General features: G+C 37.5%; 1 protein-coding gene across 1 annotated transcript in view; it reads left to right on the top strand.

Moving 5' to 3' along the window:
* Positions 1–6364, top strand: part of LOC584125 (deleted in malignant brain tumors 1 protein-like) — a 15232-nt gene extending 8868 nt beyond the window's left edge. The window contains exons 16-18 of the mRNA XM_030991119.1: positions 1427–1735; positions 3727–4053; positions 6033–6364. Coding sequence (XP_030846979.1) covers positions 1427–1735; positions 3727–4053; positions 6033–6364 — 968 coding nt within the window. The remainder of the gene's footprint in view (positions 1–1426; positions 1736–3726; positions 4054–6032) is intronic.
* The last annotated feature ends 11136 nt before the right edge of the window (positions 6365–17500 follow it).

The raw sequence follows: 17500 nt of genomic DNA, 5'->3' as shown, positions 1-17500 counted from the left end.
TTGATTTACACCATATCTCTCTTTCTCTCTCTCTCTCTCTCGCTCTCTCGCTCTCTCCCCCCCCCCCCCTCTCTCTCTCTCTTCGCCTTTTCTTTCTCTCTCGATTTCTATTTTGCATGTTTTCTTACTTCCCTTCTCTCTCTCCAATTTTATCTTGCCGTCTCTCCATGCCTCTCTCTCTCTCTTTCTCTATTTAATTTCACTTTGCTACAACGTGTAGCATCATCATAATGTTCTCGGCAGCCACTCAGGCGTCAACAGCTAGGAATGGAATATTATGTGATGATTTTGTCCAGTATTACAAATGATGCACAGGTTTGAGTGCGTCGGTAGGGATTGTGTGCACAAGGTACCTTTGAATGTTTTGTAAAATGGGGCCCCAAAAATTGTCAAAAATACAAAAAAAAATGGTTATTTTACAGATTTACCGGATGCATGGCAAAATCATGCGTCCGGTTATTACCGGACGCATGAATTTTAACTTATCATAAATTTCTTAAAAAAATAATAATAATGAAATTAGAGATTTTTTGATTTTTTTTTTAAACAGATTACAATTATCAAAAAACACGAAAAATAAATAATTATCACCAAAAACAAAATTATAAATGCCATATTCCGGCAAAGAAATGATAACGCGTTCCGGAAAGAAACGAAGCATTGATGACTTCCTTCAGCCATTTCTTCTTCTCTTCTCTATCCTTCTTTGTCAAAATCGTCTTTGACGTATATTTTCTAACTTTCTAGCTTTTTTCTCTGCTGGAAAACGACATAATCAATTGTCTTGGGGGCCGTCTCGATGGGCACGTTCAATTTGTGGGTTTTCCGTACCGAAATATCTCTTGAGATAATCTTTTGGGACATCCATAGCATTCTCATTAGGGTAATAAGGTACTCCGACAATCTAAAGTTGTTTCTCCGAGAAAAACGTTTCAGTTTATTTTCAGCTAACTCTGCCATCTGCAGACGGGTTTCATGGGTCAAAAATGCAGGCTTCTAAGTCATTCCCCTTCTTCTCAAGTGGGGTAATCTTCTATAACTCTGTAGTACGAGCATCTTGGAAGGCTAGAGCTTCCTCAAAATTAGAAAGCATTGAACGAATGTCAGAAATTCCTTTCCGAACAAATATTGTACTTCAAAGTCTGAAGGGGCGGGGTTGGTTGGAGTGTCGGAAGATGCGAGCTGACAGGGATCTGTCCCGATAGTCCCAGTTGAGGTCCCGCTTCGAAGATTGAATGGGATGATTTTTCTTTCTGCCACGTATCTAGGCGTGCGAAAAAGGGAGCTCCCGAAAAACACGTCACTCTTCAGCGACCATCGTAACGCAACATCCTTACGGGTAAAATGGGTGACTATTTTGAGACAGTCTCATACTAGAGGTCTTATTCCTTCGTTCTATTTATTTTGAACGATGAAATTGAGGGAGGAATCCGGCTGGATGACGGTTACAGCTCAGATGAAGGCAGGGTTGAGATCTTCCATGAAGGTCAATGGGGGACAGTCTGTGATGACGATTGGGATGACTCTGATGCGAGTGTAGTTTGTCGACAGCTTGGATACTCAGGCGAAGTTGGTGTAGCCACGAGTGGTGCTACATACGGACAAGGATCTGGCCCGATATACCTCGATGATGTCGGCTGTTCGGGAAATGAATCCAGGTTGACTGATTGCAGTAATGGCGGATGGGGCAACCACAACTGCGGACATTATGAAGATGCTGGAGTTTACTGTGGAGGTAGGTTGCAACCACTCACACTTAGGATATTTACAGTGCCTTTTCTTGTAGATACAAAGAACCCCTGTTCGTAGATACATGTACATTTTTCCAATGTATAGGCGAACTTATCATTCCAATATTTTGTGGAAATATCTTCAACACTGATGCAGAGAGCTCCAAATATCTTCATGGAAACTTTTTCTTCGACTTAAAGAGAAGTTGAGTTCTGGGGATAGGTGAAAAATAATTTGCGAGCGTTATCATTGTCACTATGCAAGTGTAGAAGAACATCAGATAACAATTAATGTTCCCTGAAAAGCATGGCTCTTCAAATGTCTTAATATTCTAAATATGGCATGTAACAGCATACAAATCGGGACGGATTTTTACGCCACATGTTCGTGCAGTCCCATATACGTATTTCTGTGTACAGTGTTTGTAACTTTACCGAGACTGGGCCAAATTTTTTATCATTTTAATGATTCAAGAACCTTGCAGTACACACCATATTTACATATGCTAGATGATTAACCTTTTCTGATCGATTCCCCACCGTTTCTTTCACAATGCAATCGCATGACCAGAACTCAACTTAATCTTTAATCGCACACTTTGTCTAAACTAGAACCAGAGCATTTTTTTTTGGGGGGGGGAGTGGGGGGGGGGGGGGGAGTGGGGGGGGGGGGCAGAAAACCATTATTTATTTTTCACTTCTTATGCTTTTGTAATAAAGTCGCAACTTTTTCTCATGACAAAATGTGGTCCTTGAACCTAAAAAGAAAAATTGATACAAGTTTTTAGGAGGCATCAGACATCCCATACCGAAGAAAATTTTGTCTGTTTTTATATTATTTGTGTGTGTTAAAGTAATGTTCAGTCTCATTACTTTCTACTGGCAAAGATTTTAGATTGAGGTACATGGCATGAAGTCGACCCGGCTTTCGAGTTAGTTTTGGGGACTCTCGGGGCTAACCCGACGACTATACGGTCGAACTTTTGACCTTTTTTTGGCAATGAGGGGTGAAATCATACGGGTAAAATAGGGTTACTGTTTTGGGAGAGTCTCATACTATACAGTGCGTCTCAGAAAAAACGAAACCGAGAATTATCGACGTTTTATCATAACTTAGTCACAATTATAATTAATAAATGACACATAATTTGGAAAGCTTAGATCCTTCTCTTTCGTTTGATGCAACTCCTTTGATGCATATTTCACGCATGAGTGATAACAAATGAATTTGAAGAGAGGAAACCAAAAAGTCATTGGGCGGACGGTATTTGAATTTCAAAGAGAAAAATCACATTTCTGAAAAGTTGAGTTTCTGCTCTTTTCTATGACACCTCAATCAGGAAAAATGAGCAAGGAATGACAAAGTTCTGTTTGTTTAAAGTAGTGCTTGCATTTCCATAATTTTATCAAACGAATTCGTTTTCACTGGCTGCTTGCCGTAGCAACTAGCAGAGTTGACAAAAGACTTAAGTCCGTTTCGTTGACAATCAGCCATGCATAATGTCTTTCGACTACGGCTGATTGTCAACGAAACGGAGTTTAATAAGTCTTTTGTTAATTCCGTTTGTTGCTACGTACGGCAGGCAGCCAGTGAAAACGAATTCGTTTAATAAAATTATGGAAATGCAATCAATACTTTAAACAAATAGAACTTTGTTATTCCTAGCTAATTTTTCCTGACTGAGGTGTCATATGGAAGGGCAGATACTCAACTTTCTGGAAATGTGATTTTCTCTTTGAAATGTAGATTCCGTCCGCCAAATGACTCTTTGTTTTCCTCTCTTCAAATTCATTTTAATCACTCATGCGTGAAATATGCAACATATGAGTTGCATCAAATGAAAGAGGAGGATCTAAGTTTTACAGATATGTGTCATTTATTAATTATAAATTAATTGTGATTAAGTTATAATAAAACATCGATAATTCTCGTTTTCGTTTTTTTCTGGGACGCACTGTATAGAGGTCTTATTCCTTCGTTTTATTGTTTTGAAAGATGAAATTGAGGGAAAAATCCGGCTGGTTGACGGTTACAGTTCAGATGAAGGCAGGGTTGAGATCAGCTTCCATGAAGGTCAATGGGGGACAGTCTGTGATTACGGTTGGGATGACTCTGATGCGAGGGTAGTTTGTCGACAGCTTGGATACTCAGGCAATGTTGGTGTAGCCAGGAGTCGTGCAACATACGGACAGGGATCTGGCCCGATATACCTCGATGATGTCGGCTGTTCGGGAAATGAATCCAGGTTGACTGATTGCAGTAATGGCGGATGGGGCAACCACTACTGCAGACACGATGAAGATGCTGGAGTTTACTGTGGAGGTAGGTTGCGACCACTGAAACTTAGGATATTTACAGTGCCTTTTCTTGTAGAAACAAAGAACCCCCGTTCGTAGATACATGTACATTTTCCCAATGTATAGGCGAACTTATCTTTCCAATATTTTGTGTAAATATCTTCAACACTGATGCAGAGAGCTCCAAATATCTTCATTGAAACTTCTTCTTCGACTTAAAGAGAAGTTGAGTTCTGGGAATAGGTGAAAAATAATTTGTGAGCGTTATCATTGTCATTATGCAAGTGTAGAAGAACATCCGATAACAATTAATGTTCCCTGAAAAGCATGGCTCTTCAAATGTCTTAATATTCTAAATATGGCATGTAACAGCATAAAAATCGGGACGGATTTTTACGCCACATGTTCGTGCAGTTCCATATACGTATTTCTGTGTACAGTGTTTGTAACTTTACCGAGACTGGGCCAAATTTTTTATCATTTTAATGACTCAAGAACCTTGCAGTACACACCATATTTACATATGTTAGATGATTAACCTTTTCTGATCGATTCCACACCGTTTCTTTCACAATGCAATCGCATGACCAGAACTCAACTTAATCTTTAATTGCACACTTTGTCTAAACTAGAACCAGAGCAATTTTTTTTTTTTGGGGGGGGGGGGGGAGTGGGGGGGGGGGGGGGAAAAAATTATTTATTTTTCACTTCTTATGCTTTTGTAATAAAGTCGCAACTTTTTCTCATGACAAAATGTGGTCCTTGAACCTAAAAAGAAAAATTGATACAAGTTTTTAGGAGGCATCAGACATCCCATACCGAAGAAAATTTTGTCTGTTTTTATATATTATTTGTGTGTGTTAAAGTAATGTTCAGTCTCATTACTTTCTACTGGCAAAGATTTTAGATTGAGGTACATGGCATGAAGTCGACCCGGCTTTCGAGTTAGTTTTGGGGACTCTCGGGGCTAACCCGACGACTATACGGTCGAACTTTTGACCTTTTTTTGGCAATGAGGGGTGAAATCATACGGGTAAAATAGGGTTACTGTTTTGGGAGAGTCTCATACTATACAGTGCGTCCCAGAAAAAACGAAACCGAGAATTATCGACGTTTTATCATAACTTAGTCACAATTATAATTAATAAATGACACATAATTTGGAAAGCTTAGATCCTTCTCTTTCGTTTGATGCAACTCCTTTGATGCATATTTCACGCATGAGTGATAACAAATGAATTTGAAGAGAGGAAACCAAAAAGTCATTGGGCGGACGGTATTTGAATTTCAAAGAGAAAAATCACATTTCTGAAAAGTTGAGTTTCTGCTCTTTTCTATGACACCTCAATCAGGAAAAATGAGCAAGGAATGATAAAGTTCTGTTTGTTTAAAGTAGTGCTTGCATTTCCATAATTTTATCAAACGAATTCGTTTTCACTGGCTGCTTGCCGTAGCAACTAGCAGAGTTGACAAAAGACTTAAGTCCGTTTCGTTGACAATCAGCCATGCATAATGTCTTTCGACTACGGCTGATTGTCAACGAAACGGAGTTAAGTCTTTTGTTAATTCCGTTTGTTGCTACGTACGGCAGGCAGCCAGTGAAAACGAATTCGTTTAATAAAATTATGGAAATGCAATCAATACTTTAAACAAATAGAACTTTGTTATTCCTAGCTAATTTTTCCTGACTAAGGTGTCATATGGAAAGGCAGATACTCAACTTTCTGGAAATGTGATTTTCTCTTTGAAATGTAGATTCCGTCCGCCAAATGACTCTTTGTTTTCCTCTCTTCAAATTCATTTTAATCACTCATGCGTGAAATATGCAACATATGAGTTGCATCAAATGAAAGAGGAGGATCTAAGTTTTACAGATATGTGTCATTTATTAATTATAAATTAATTGTGATTAAGTTATAATAAAACATCGATAATTCTCGTTTTCGTTTTTTTCTGGGACGCACTGTATAGAGGTCTTATTCCTTCGTTTTATTGTTTTGAAAGATGAAATTGAGGGAAAAATCCGGCTGGTTGACGGTTACAGTTCAGATGAAGGCAGGGTTGAGATCAGCTTCCATGAAGGTCAATGGGGGACAGTCTGTGATGACAGTTGGGATGACTCTGATGCGAGGGTAGTTTGTCGACAGCTTGGATACTCAGGCAATGTTGGTGTAGCCAGGAGTCGTGCAACATACGGACAGGGATCTGGCCCGATATACCTCGATGATGTCGGCTGTTCGGGAAATGAATCCAGGTTGACTGATTGCAGTAATGGCGGATGGGACAACCACGACTGCGGACACGCTGAAGATGCTGGAGTTGACTGCTCGATCTGAGTGATATGATATTTAAGAACCCTCTTTCGTAGATCAATGTATATTCGTCCACTGTAAAGGTGAACTAGTATTGTTCCAATGGTAAGTATAAAAAAATAAAAAATAAAAATCTTTTGAGATTCCGATATCTTTATTGAAAAATTCTTCTTGGACGGATACGCATAAACTCTAGGTAAACATTTTGTAGTCGATAAGTTTAATTCAAATATTCAATCTTTGGACCAGGTCATGAATATATTGAGAAAAGTCTTGAAGATAACGAATATATATATATCATGTGACAGGTGAAGACAATCTTCTTTTTTTTGGGGGGGGGGTGTGGAATAAATGGCAACCAGCGCTTATTCACTGAGCTCTGTGTTATTATTATCTTTGATAAGTTTTTTTCTTATCTGTCTGTAAATAATAAGATTTTAACTTATTAATTGTGTATATGTCAGGAACCCCACTGGAAATAAGCTTTCGTGGGTTTGTTCAAGCTGACTTAATTTTTATTTGTTATTCTTACATATTGTTGTATGTTAAGGCTTGGCGAATAAAATCAATCAATCAATAAGATATGTCATTTTTTTTAAACGCCGAGGTTTTTCGATGTCATAAAAGTTGGGGGTTCGATCAACTACACAAAGTGTGCCTACAAATTTAAGAAAAATTGCGTTGTAAATATTGCTGGTAGAATATTTAATTTCGGACTTTTACAATCTCTCGCTCTCCAGCACTGTGTATATACCGGCATTAGCTGCCCCGCTGTAGATAAACTTATGCCGAGGTGAACTCACCTTAAAGGAAGAATGCTTGAAAGTCACATTTCTACGTATTGCAGCATATATTTTCTAGAATATAGGCTAATGCTGAAGTTATCGGGGTTGTTTTAGAGGAACGATGAAAATGATACGTTCTTATCTTGTTCATGTTATGTCTTGTTGAGGTTTTAATTTTAATTGATATGCTCCTTTTATATTCTGTTTAGATTTCCAATATGAAATTAATGGAACCATGTAAACCACGAGATACGAACTGAAATTTTCAGACATTGTTAGTAACAAGTCTGTATGCATGATATAAACTCCTTGAAGTGATAGGCTATTATCATGTTTGCTCAAATACTTGCAATCCTGTCCATACTCATAAATAAGAGTTTCATATCTTGGCCACACAAAAGCATGAAACATTATAATAGCCCAATGTCAATATGTACGGAATTTGAATGCAGTCTCGTAAAATTTTGAGAATGCATGAACAGCAGAAGCTATCGAATTATTTACCTAGTAAGTAAACCGATTAGAGACACTTGTTTAAAAAATCACTATCAATTGTTTGTTAATCATATACGCTACTTGTACATAATATTTTAGTATAATTATATTAATAACTCAATTTATTCAAATGTGTTGTTCATAGTTGTTACTGACGATGACGAAGATCTAATTTTCTGATACAGTCTACGGTGTGAACATAAATATACCTTCATCAGTTTATTTAAATGTTTGAGTGGGATTCATTTAGTGCTTTCGTATGGATGATATAGGCCTCTACATGCTCAGCATCGGTCAAGACTACATTTCATTTAGAAATATGACTTTCGATGCAAAACGTTTTTCTTTACTCTTATTCCTGCTTTTCTGTTGGTTGCTGTGAAATTATTAAAATTAAGCTGTTTTTACAGCATGTGTTACACCTAAAAAGAGAGAATCCATTGTTATGATTGTGCATTATATGTTTTCGAACCAAATAATGCTAAATGCGGTTGGAAGAAGGTTGGGAAAGAGGAACAATTTCCAAACAGTAGTTTGTTCTGTATGTTCATGGATTAATAGCTTTATCAAATGGTCAATAAACTTTCAATGTCTTTCTGTGAAGAAACATTCAAAATATAGACACAGAAAATACACACTAAATAAATACAAAGTAGTGATAGAGCAAGTTTGGTTCATGCTCTTTGATTATCGACATTATGTCCGGGGGATTCATTCTGTTACATAATTCATTTAGGCAAACAGTGAAAATCTAAATATTGTATAATCATTTCCACTGAATCGTACACAAATAATATGATTCATTTTGTATGACTTGCGGCCGCCCCCTCCCCCTCCCCCGAAAGAAAAAAAAGAAAGATATGAAATACCCCCCAAAATAAAACCATTATTTCTTAGCATTGGTAACGAATAGAAATGAGATGAGCAGAATGATTACCATGGAAACCAGAAGTGCAATGAATCATTATCTATTCGATGAGCCGTGGTACGAACACCGCTATTATTGTTGAAAAGCGAATTTTTTTCTACTATGATTAGGATAAGTAGGTGATCATAAAATGATAATTGCATTGGTGAGAAAGCGCAAGCAAATAATAATTTACGCATAGTGATGTGTATCTATTATTCAAAAACAATTTTCGCCATTCGAGGCCAACGACAATACAAGCGAAAACAAAGTAGAACGAATATGGCCTCCATAGTTGACGACGTCACTAAATTATTCAAATAAATAATAAAAAAAAACAATATAACAACGATGAAGTTCGAATCAAGGGCGAGCTAATACTTATATCAACAAAATCAGATGTTTCATTTATAAATAATTATGTTTTAAACTGAGAAAAAAAAGGGGGAAAAGAAAAAGGCCTCCAATAAGAGGAATACCCACGAGAAGAAAAAGAAGAAGAAAAAAAGAAGGAGACTAAGAGTAATAACAAAGGTTGAACGAAATAAGACAAGATAATAAATGATATAAAGATAAAAAATAAAAGACCAAGGTGAAGGTGGGAGAGCATGAAGATGGGAGGGAGATGACGAGAGGGAAATTCGAAGGAGGGAGGAAGGGATTCGTGGGTGGAAGAGCTAGAGAGACGCAGAGACAAGAGGGGGAGACAGAAAGAGATAGAGAATACTGAGAGAAAGAGGGACAGATAGACAGAGACAATGAGACAGAGCGAGAAAGAGAAAGGGGAAGAGGAAGAGAACCACAGAGCCGCGAGGGATGTTGATAGGTGTATCCTGAATAGAGACGTTATACCTAGAAATATCATGGTAGTTCTATAACATTTTGAATTTCACTAAAGCCCCTTTCATTCACAAATAAAATGATTCATTGGTTTTGCTTACAGCTACCCCACCCACCCCCCCCCCCCTCGAAAGAAAAGAAAAGAAAACATACCATACCCCTTTAAAAAGGGAATGTTCTTTCTCTCTTTCTAACTAAACCACCACCCTGCCTAAATCATACCATTATTTCTCCACATCGGTAACAAATAGAAACGAAATGAGGAAGAATGAACTCCATGGCGACCAGAAGTGAAATACATCGTGCACGACATTATCATCAGTATCCAATCAATGAGCCATGGCTTGAACACCTCTTTTAATATAATTGTTGAAAACCGAATTTAATTCTACTATGATTAGGATAAAAATTAGGTGATCATAGACTGATGTGTGCAGTGTTTGAGAAAACGCAAGCAAATAATAATGTAGGCACAGTGATGGGAATCAATTATTCAAACACAATTTCCCCTATTCGAGGCCAATATGCAATGCTAAAATGTATCAACAACAAAATATTTTTAAAAAGTAGAAAAGCATTGGTAATAAATAGAAACGAGATGAGAAAGAATGAACGCCATGGCGACCAAAAGTGCAATGCATCGTGCACGACATACACATATCATAATTATTCATGCAATGAGCCATGACGAGAGTGAATTCGAAGGAGGGAGGAAGGGATTCGTTCAAGAGGGACACGAGACAGACATACAGAGAGAGGGAGAGAGACAGAGAGAGGGAGAGAGACAGAGAGAGGGAGAGAGACAGAGAGAGGGAGAGAGACAGAAAGAAAGAGAGAAGGCAGAATGAGACACATGCAGAGAGAAAGAGAGAGGGGGAGAGAGAACTAGAGAGATAAGATATAGATGCCGTGAGGGATGTATCCTGAGTAAAGACAGTACATTGACATATCATGGTATGGCTAACATTTTGAAGTTCACCTCCTTTAAGGGTCTTTTAATCCAGTTAGAGTATCATATAAATAATTTATGTTTGCAAGTGTATTATTTAGTGAATATTCACTGCACGCACATTGAGTCGCAATGGACGAGACTTGTCGAGTTCATGAGAGATGTCAAAAATCTATTTTGGAGGAAAAATTTAGAAGTGAAACTTGCCCAGTCCAATAATAATACCAAGGTAAACCGGTTTGCATAAAAATTACCGAAAACTTTTTTATTAATCCTATATATTTCAGGCATTAACAATTATTTCCTTCGCAAACTTTGTACAAAGGTGTTTGACAATAAAGAATATATACTTCTTCTGATAGATTTTACTCTGAAAATAAAAAATATGCACCTAGCAGCTTACTTTTAATTATATTTTGATTATTTTTTAAAATCAACGTGGGATTTGTTTTCCCGCATCATGAAGAGTGCAAAATATATAATCAATGAAATGTGAGGCTTATAATATTATAGCGCATACTATGTTGCTATCTCTATGAGATAATTATATAATTATATTCTATAATTAATTAAATGATTATAGATCGAGACAAGGAAAAATAATCATTTAATATGACAATGGAATACTAACGCAAACGTAATTAGACCAGTAAAGAAAATATGACAATGCATACATATTCTAAACACAATGCTTAATCGCAAAAAATAGGTTAAAACTCGAGATTTAAGGAAAAAATATAACGTGATAAAATAGTACATTAATAAATGACATAATGTCAACTTGAAATCGGTCACAAAAGAGAAGAGAAGATGTACCTTTTAGAGCTTAAAATCATAGATGGCGGTGCATCTCAGAGCTGGAGAGGAAACACATTCCATAATGAAGGTGCTAGGTTGCTGAAGGCACGTTCCCCCAAGTATCTGGTCCTGAATCTGGAGGAGATTTATAGCGGCGGACCATAGATTCCTAACTAGGACATATAATAATAATAATAACGTTTTATTTAACCAGGGTAGCCACTTCAGTTATGAAACTGCTCTTCCAGCGCACCCTGCATAACATAATATGTTATTACTACCCTTCTCCAATATAATATGTTGAGCGCCTAGCTAGAAAGGCAGAAGGTCCATTTTGATATTTTTGGTATGACTCGACCGGAGTTCGAACCCACGACATCCCGTTCATGAGGCGGGCGATATTACCACTGAGCCACCATGTCAGGTTTATCTTGATATAACTTGATGCTGTCCGATATAAGTACGAAGGGGCAGTACCATTAGGAACCTGTTACTGTATTTGAAATGGTCGATGATAGTACAAATGATAGGATATGTTAGAGTATTTTCGTAGTGATAATACAGGCCTTTATGTGCTCAGTATATCGGTCAAAAATCCATTCCATTTAGAAATATGGCTTTTGGAATTTATATATTACCATTTTGTTGAAAAACGTTTTCCTTTACTTTTATTCCTACTTTGCTGTTAGTTGCTGTGAAATTAAATAATACTGTATGTGTTACACCTAGTAATAGAGAATCCATTGTAATGATTGTGCATTATGTTTTGAAACCAAATAATGCTATGCGGTTGCAAGAAGGTTAGCAAAGAGGAACTTTTTCCAAATGAAAGTTTCTGGGATCATGGCTGTATATTCGATAAATCTCTAATGGCTTCCTGTATTAAAAGAACATTGGAAATTTAAAGACTTAAAAATATATTCGATAGAAATGCAACCTATAGACATAGAGAGAGCTTGGTTAATGCTCATCAACGTATACTCTGATTATCGATATTATGTCCGGGGATTTATTCTATTACATATTTAGGCATACAGTGTAATCGAAATATTGTATATCCGTCAAGGTATTCGATTTTCACTCCTTTCAACTGAATTCACTATCATTCACAAATAATATAATTCATTTGTTTTACTTATAGCTACCCCCCCCCGTAGAAAAAACAAACATAAAATACCTCTAAAAAGGGAGAATTTTTACTGATCTGCAAACCTGCCAAAATGAAATCATTATTTCTCCACATTGGTAACAAAGAGAAATCGTCATGGCGACCAGAAGTGCAATGCACCATGCACGACGTACAACATCATCATTAGGGACTTTTAGATTGGCAGGAAGACAAAGTGGATTGCTACGATCGACGTCCTTTTAATGCACTGCTTTGAATGGACGTCACACGTATCAGTCCATGCAAATCTAAAAGTCCCTAATATATATTCAATGAGCTATGTCATGAGCACCTCGATTAGTTTAATTGTTGAAAACCCAATTTATTTCTACTATGATTAGGATAAGTAGATGAACGTAAACTGATGAATGCAGTGTTGAGAAACCACAAGCAAAAAAATAATGTAGCCATAGTGATGTGAATCAATTATTCAGAAACAACTTAAGGCCAATATGTAATGCTAAAATGAAAACATAAAAACTATGGTTGACGACTTCACTGTATCACTATATGACTATATCATTAAAAAAAATAACATGAAAATAATCAAGATCGATTCAAATGCAATCTAATACTTATGTCACATTTTTCTTTTATGAACTGAGAAAAAAGAAGAATAAGAAAATGGCCAATAGGAGGAAGACCCACAAGACGAAGAAAAGGAAGAAATAAAGAAAGAAAAGAAAGAAAAAAAGAAGAAAACGAAGGAGAAGATAAGAGTATTAAAAAAGAGAAAAGGTCGAATAAAATAAGACAAGATAATGAATGATATAATAAGCAAATAATTACCGTTGGTGAAGGTGATGGGACAAACTATCACTTCCGAGGCGATCTGGATGCAGTGGCGGATTCAGGGGGGTCGCCCCCCCCCCATGCAAAAAACAAAAGAAGGAAGAAAAGGGGGAAAGAAGGGGGAAAAAAAGGGGAAAAAAAGAATGAAATAAAAGGGGAAAGGTATCAAAATATGCTCATCTGACCGTAATTAAATGCCTAAAACCCCTTGACTTCCGGTGGCTCTGCCCCCCTGGACCCCCCTAGGGCCCTAAGGCGGACGGCTGTATGCTAATCTGACGGTAATATAATGCTTAAAACTCCTGAGCTTCTGAGGTCTCGGCCCCCTGGACCTCACGCCAATTAGTGTCCTGTCAGTGTCACAAATAAGGTATCAAAATATTTTCATCTGACCGTAATTAAATGCCTAAAACCCCTGAGTTTCCGGGGCTACACCCCTCGACTCCACCAGGGGCCCTAAGGCGGGCTCCTGCATGCCTGTCTGATCGTTATGAAATTCCTTAAACCCCTGAGCTTCTGGGGGCTTCGCCCCCTGGACCCCACGCCAATTAGTTACCTGCCAGGAAAAGGAAACAAAATAGAAAAGAAAGATAAGAGAAGGTAAAAGAGAAGAAGAGAGGAAAAGCGAGAAAGAATCGCTACACTGATTACGAAATAAGAACCAGTCAGAGAGAGGATGTTGTCGTTGGTAAAACAATACAACAACCAGTTTTGTAAAAATAAAAATATTAGAGATGAATTATTAAATGAAATGATAGGGGCTGTGTGAATATCAAGGAGTAAATCACTATTGCTATCGCTCGTGACGGCTATCTTAAAGATTCTGAAGTTCTAAAACTCGAGAGCGTCCGGGGGTTCCTTAGGTCCTTAGCTCTTCCGGGAGGGGATCTCCCCCTGGACCCCAACCGCAAAGATAAAAGTGATTCCCAAGACAACCCTTTGTTGTATAAAATTGTCCATAAGAGAGTTAATGTCTTTCTATCGCTCAAGACGGCTTTTTTGAAGGTTCTGAACTACTAAAACTCGAGAACATCTGGGGCTCTGCACCACAATTGGGGCCTTAAGGCGGGCCCTTGGTCCCCATCCAGAAAGACTAGGGCAGCGCGCTTTGCGCAAAAGTTGGTCCCCCCCCCCTCCGAAATCCTAGATCCGCCGCTGCATATTAATTCGTAGATAGAAGCTGTTGTTGTTGGTAGTAGTTTTATGGCATTCATTCAGTACTGAATATATACGCCATATCTTCAGTTATATAAGAAAATTAAGTTATCAGTAAAGAACATTGAAAAGAAAAAATTGTAATAATATAATAAATTAATCAGTATCGCAATTTATTAGGAGTTTCTAGATGGTTTACAACTTCGTATTTCTGCTTTTGTTTGTATACGTTTAATCTGGTCAGCCCGGTTTCGATTGCATAGAAATCTAGCTTTGCTCGATCTGAAACCACAGGACTGTAAAATGTAACAGTTCTGTGTCTGAAACAGGCTTCACGGCTACTCGGCGTGCGTGCGCAGTTATCTTTTATTTCGTAGATAGACCCTTTTTTTTATAACGTTTAAAATATATCGCCAAATTGATGTACACATGGAAGGGAATATAGGTACACAATATGCAGCTCTCTGATTGGTCCGATGGTATCCAATATCTACCACAAACGTTGAGCAAGCCATTGTCTGTAAAGCTCCTACGGCAGGAACACACCCGCTCTATAACATCCCAAACAGAAATCACTGTGACTAGCCGCCAGATTGTAGTGTCGTTCATTAAATGAACTACATGTACCTATTGCACTTAAAGTATTTTCCATTTGTTATTTGTGCGCACATAAGCACCCTTCCACGTTTTTCCTGTTTTGAAAATAACTGTTGGTGCCGTAAACTTCAAGATTGTTGTTCGACTGAAAAAGTATCTATACAAGATAAGAGCAGAGATCAATTTATATAAAGGTAAGACGAATCAAGGTTCATATGGGGTTTAATCATAGAATTCGATGATAATGTTCGATTGTATTGGATAACAAATTTATCAAAATTTGAATTGTATACATTAATATTTCAAAGAAATACCAGCCAAAACTAACATGGAATATGAATATATTTTTGTAAAGGACGTGGGGAATTAACATTTCCCATTTCTTAGAAATTTCAATTTTGTTATGTCTACCTTATATTGATGACCTCATGTGTTATTAAAAACATTAAGAATATTTCGCAAAGCGTTCCCCATCAAACTAATTTCGTTATCCCTATCCTTATATGTAAGCCAATCCAGTAGTTTCAGGGTTTCATCTTCATCTTTCTACATCACTTTTCGTAAGAGTGAGAAAACGGTTTTACTTTTACAGTGCTGAATCCCTTGATTTCTATTCTTTCTGACTATACAATAGATGCAGAGACATACATCCGCTGTTACCCTGAGAACCATGTTCCTACTTCTCTGCACTTCATTCGTCATTGGTGAGAGTTAGAATGAATTTATTCCTTTTTTTAAAATTTAATTAGGAGCATAATCACGGGCTACATCAGTTACCTTTGGGGCAAATGTCCAATTTGAGGGTTTTGAGACATTTGATATTGTAAAAGTTTGTTTGGTATCAACGTGTTCAGGTGACCTCCCTGCACACATTCCAGGTGGAATTCTTGAAAATATTCTGCTGAGAAACAGTTGTACTATATTTCAAAATAGCCGCCATGCAAATATTGAACAGTTTGAAGATTACCTTTTAACATAACCACAAATAATCACCTAAAAGTCACCTAAACGACTCCTCCTATATACACCGCACCATTATTTCGCATCCCCTCTTTTCATATTCAAATTAAACACCTTCGACTCAACGCATGCCAGATAGCAATTAGTGTTCCCACGTATTGCCGTATAAACAACATTTGCCAGCTATACGATGTAACGCTGGCAAATACATGTTGCAATTGTTTTTGGTCAAACTCTATTCTGACCCGACTAAGTATAGAATCTCATATTTTTTTGGTTTAAGTCTAAGTTAGGTGATCGTGGTAGTAAAGAAAGGTAGGGAGGTAGAATCATGATTGTTTGGGAGATGGTTCCCTTACTCGGGAGCCGGAACCGGTCAAAAACAAAACTACCAACCTGGTATGTCGTGATTCGAATGAAGACACGACAGGTAGTTAAATGTTTTTGACCGGTTCTTGATCAACTCTCTTTCTGCTTCCCCATGTTTGGCCAAACTGATGGCATGTGTCCCCATCACTTCTTCGCTACCCCTCCCGGACCAGTGACATAAGACAAATTTGAGAAGGGGGGTGGCGGCAAGGGGGAACTTCCGTAACAAATGCAGAAATGTGGAGTGTGGAGAGGAGAAGGATGAGAGTGTGTGTGTGTGTGTGGGAGAGAGAGAGGGAGAGGGAGAGAGAAAGAGAGAGAGAGGGAGAGAGAGAGAGAGAGAGAGAGCGCGCGCAGAAGATGCGTATTCTAATGGTCTCCGAACATAATTATTCAGGTTGAACTCCGTTGAACGAAAGTAATGAGATTAATTTTTTGTATTTGATTCTTTGTTGTTTCCTTGCGATCTTGTTTTTATGTGTGTATACAAGTCAACTTTACATTTTGTGTATTTAATGACGTATTAAAATTCTGTACAGTGCGTCCAAGAAAAAACGAAACCGAGGTCTATCGATGATTTATCGTAACTTTGTCACATTTATAATTAATAAATGACACATATCTGTAAAACTTAGATCCTCCTCTTTCATTTGATGCAACTAATATGATGCATATTTCACGCATGAGTGATTAAAATTAATTTGAAGAGAGGAAACCAAAACGTCATTTGGCGGACGGTATCTGAATTTCAACGAGAAAATCACATTTCCAGAAAGTTGAGTATCTGCCCTTCCATATGACACCTCAATCGGGAAAAATGAGCAAGGAATGACAAAGTTCTGTTTGTTTAAAGTATTGCTTGTATTTCCATAATTTTATCAAACGAATTCGTTTTCACTGGCTGCCTGCAGTAGCAACAAGCAAAATTGACAAAAGACTTAACTCCGTTTCGTTGACAATCAGCCATGCATAATGTCTTTCGACTACGGCTGATTGTCAACGAAACGGAGTTAAGTCTTTTGTTAATTCCGTTTGTTGCTACGGCAGTCAGCCAGTGAAAACGAATTTGTTTAATACAATATGGAAATGCAAGCACTACTTTAAACAAACAGAACTCTGTTATTCCTATTTTATTTTTCCTGATTGAGGTGTCATAGGAAAGGGTACATACTCAACTTTCTGGAAATGTGATTTTCTCTTTGAAATTAAGATACCGTCCGCCAAATGACTTTTTGGTTTCCTCTCTTCAAATTAATTTTAATCACTCATGCGTGAAATATGCATTACACGAGTAGTATCAAATGAAAGAGGAGGATCTAAGCTTTACAAATATGTGTGATTTGTC

Source organism: Strongylocentrotus purpuratus, unplaced genomic scaffold (genome assembly GCF_000002235.5).
Source record: "Strongylocentrotus purpuratus isolate Spur 01 unplaced genomic scaffold, Spur_5.0 spur5_contig_845, whole genome shotgun sequence".
In the NCBI taxonomy this organism is placed as follows: Eukaryota; Metazoa; Echinodermata; class Echinoidea; order Camarodonta; family Strongylocentrotidae; genus Strongylocentrotus; species Strongylocentrotus purpuratus.
This window is presented reverse-complemented; position numbering and strand designations above follow the sequence as displayed.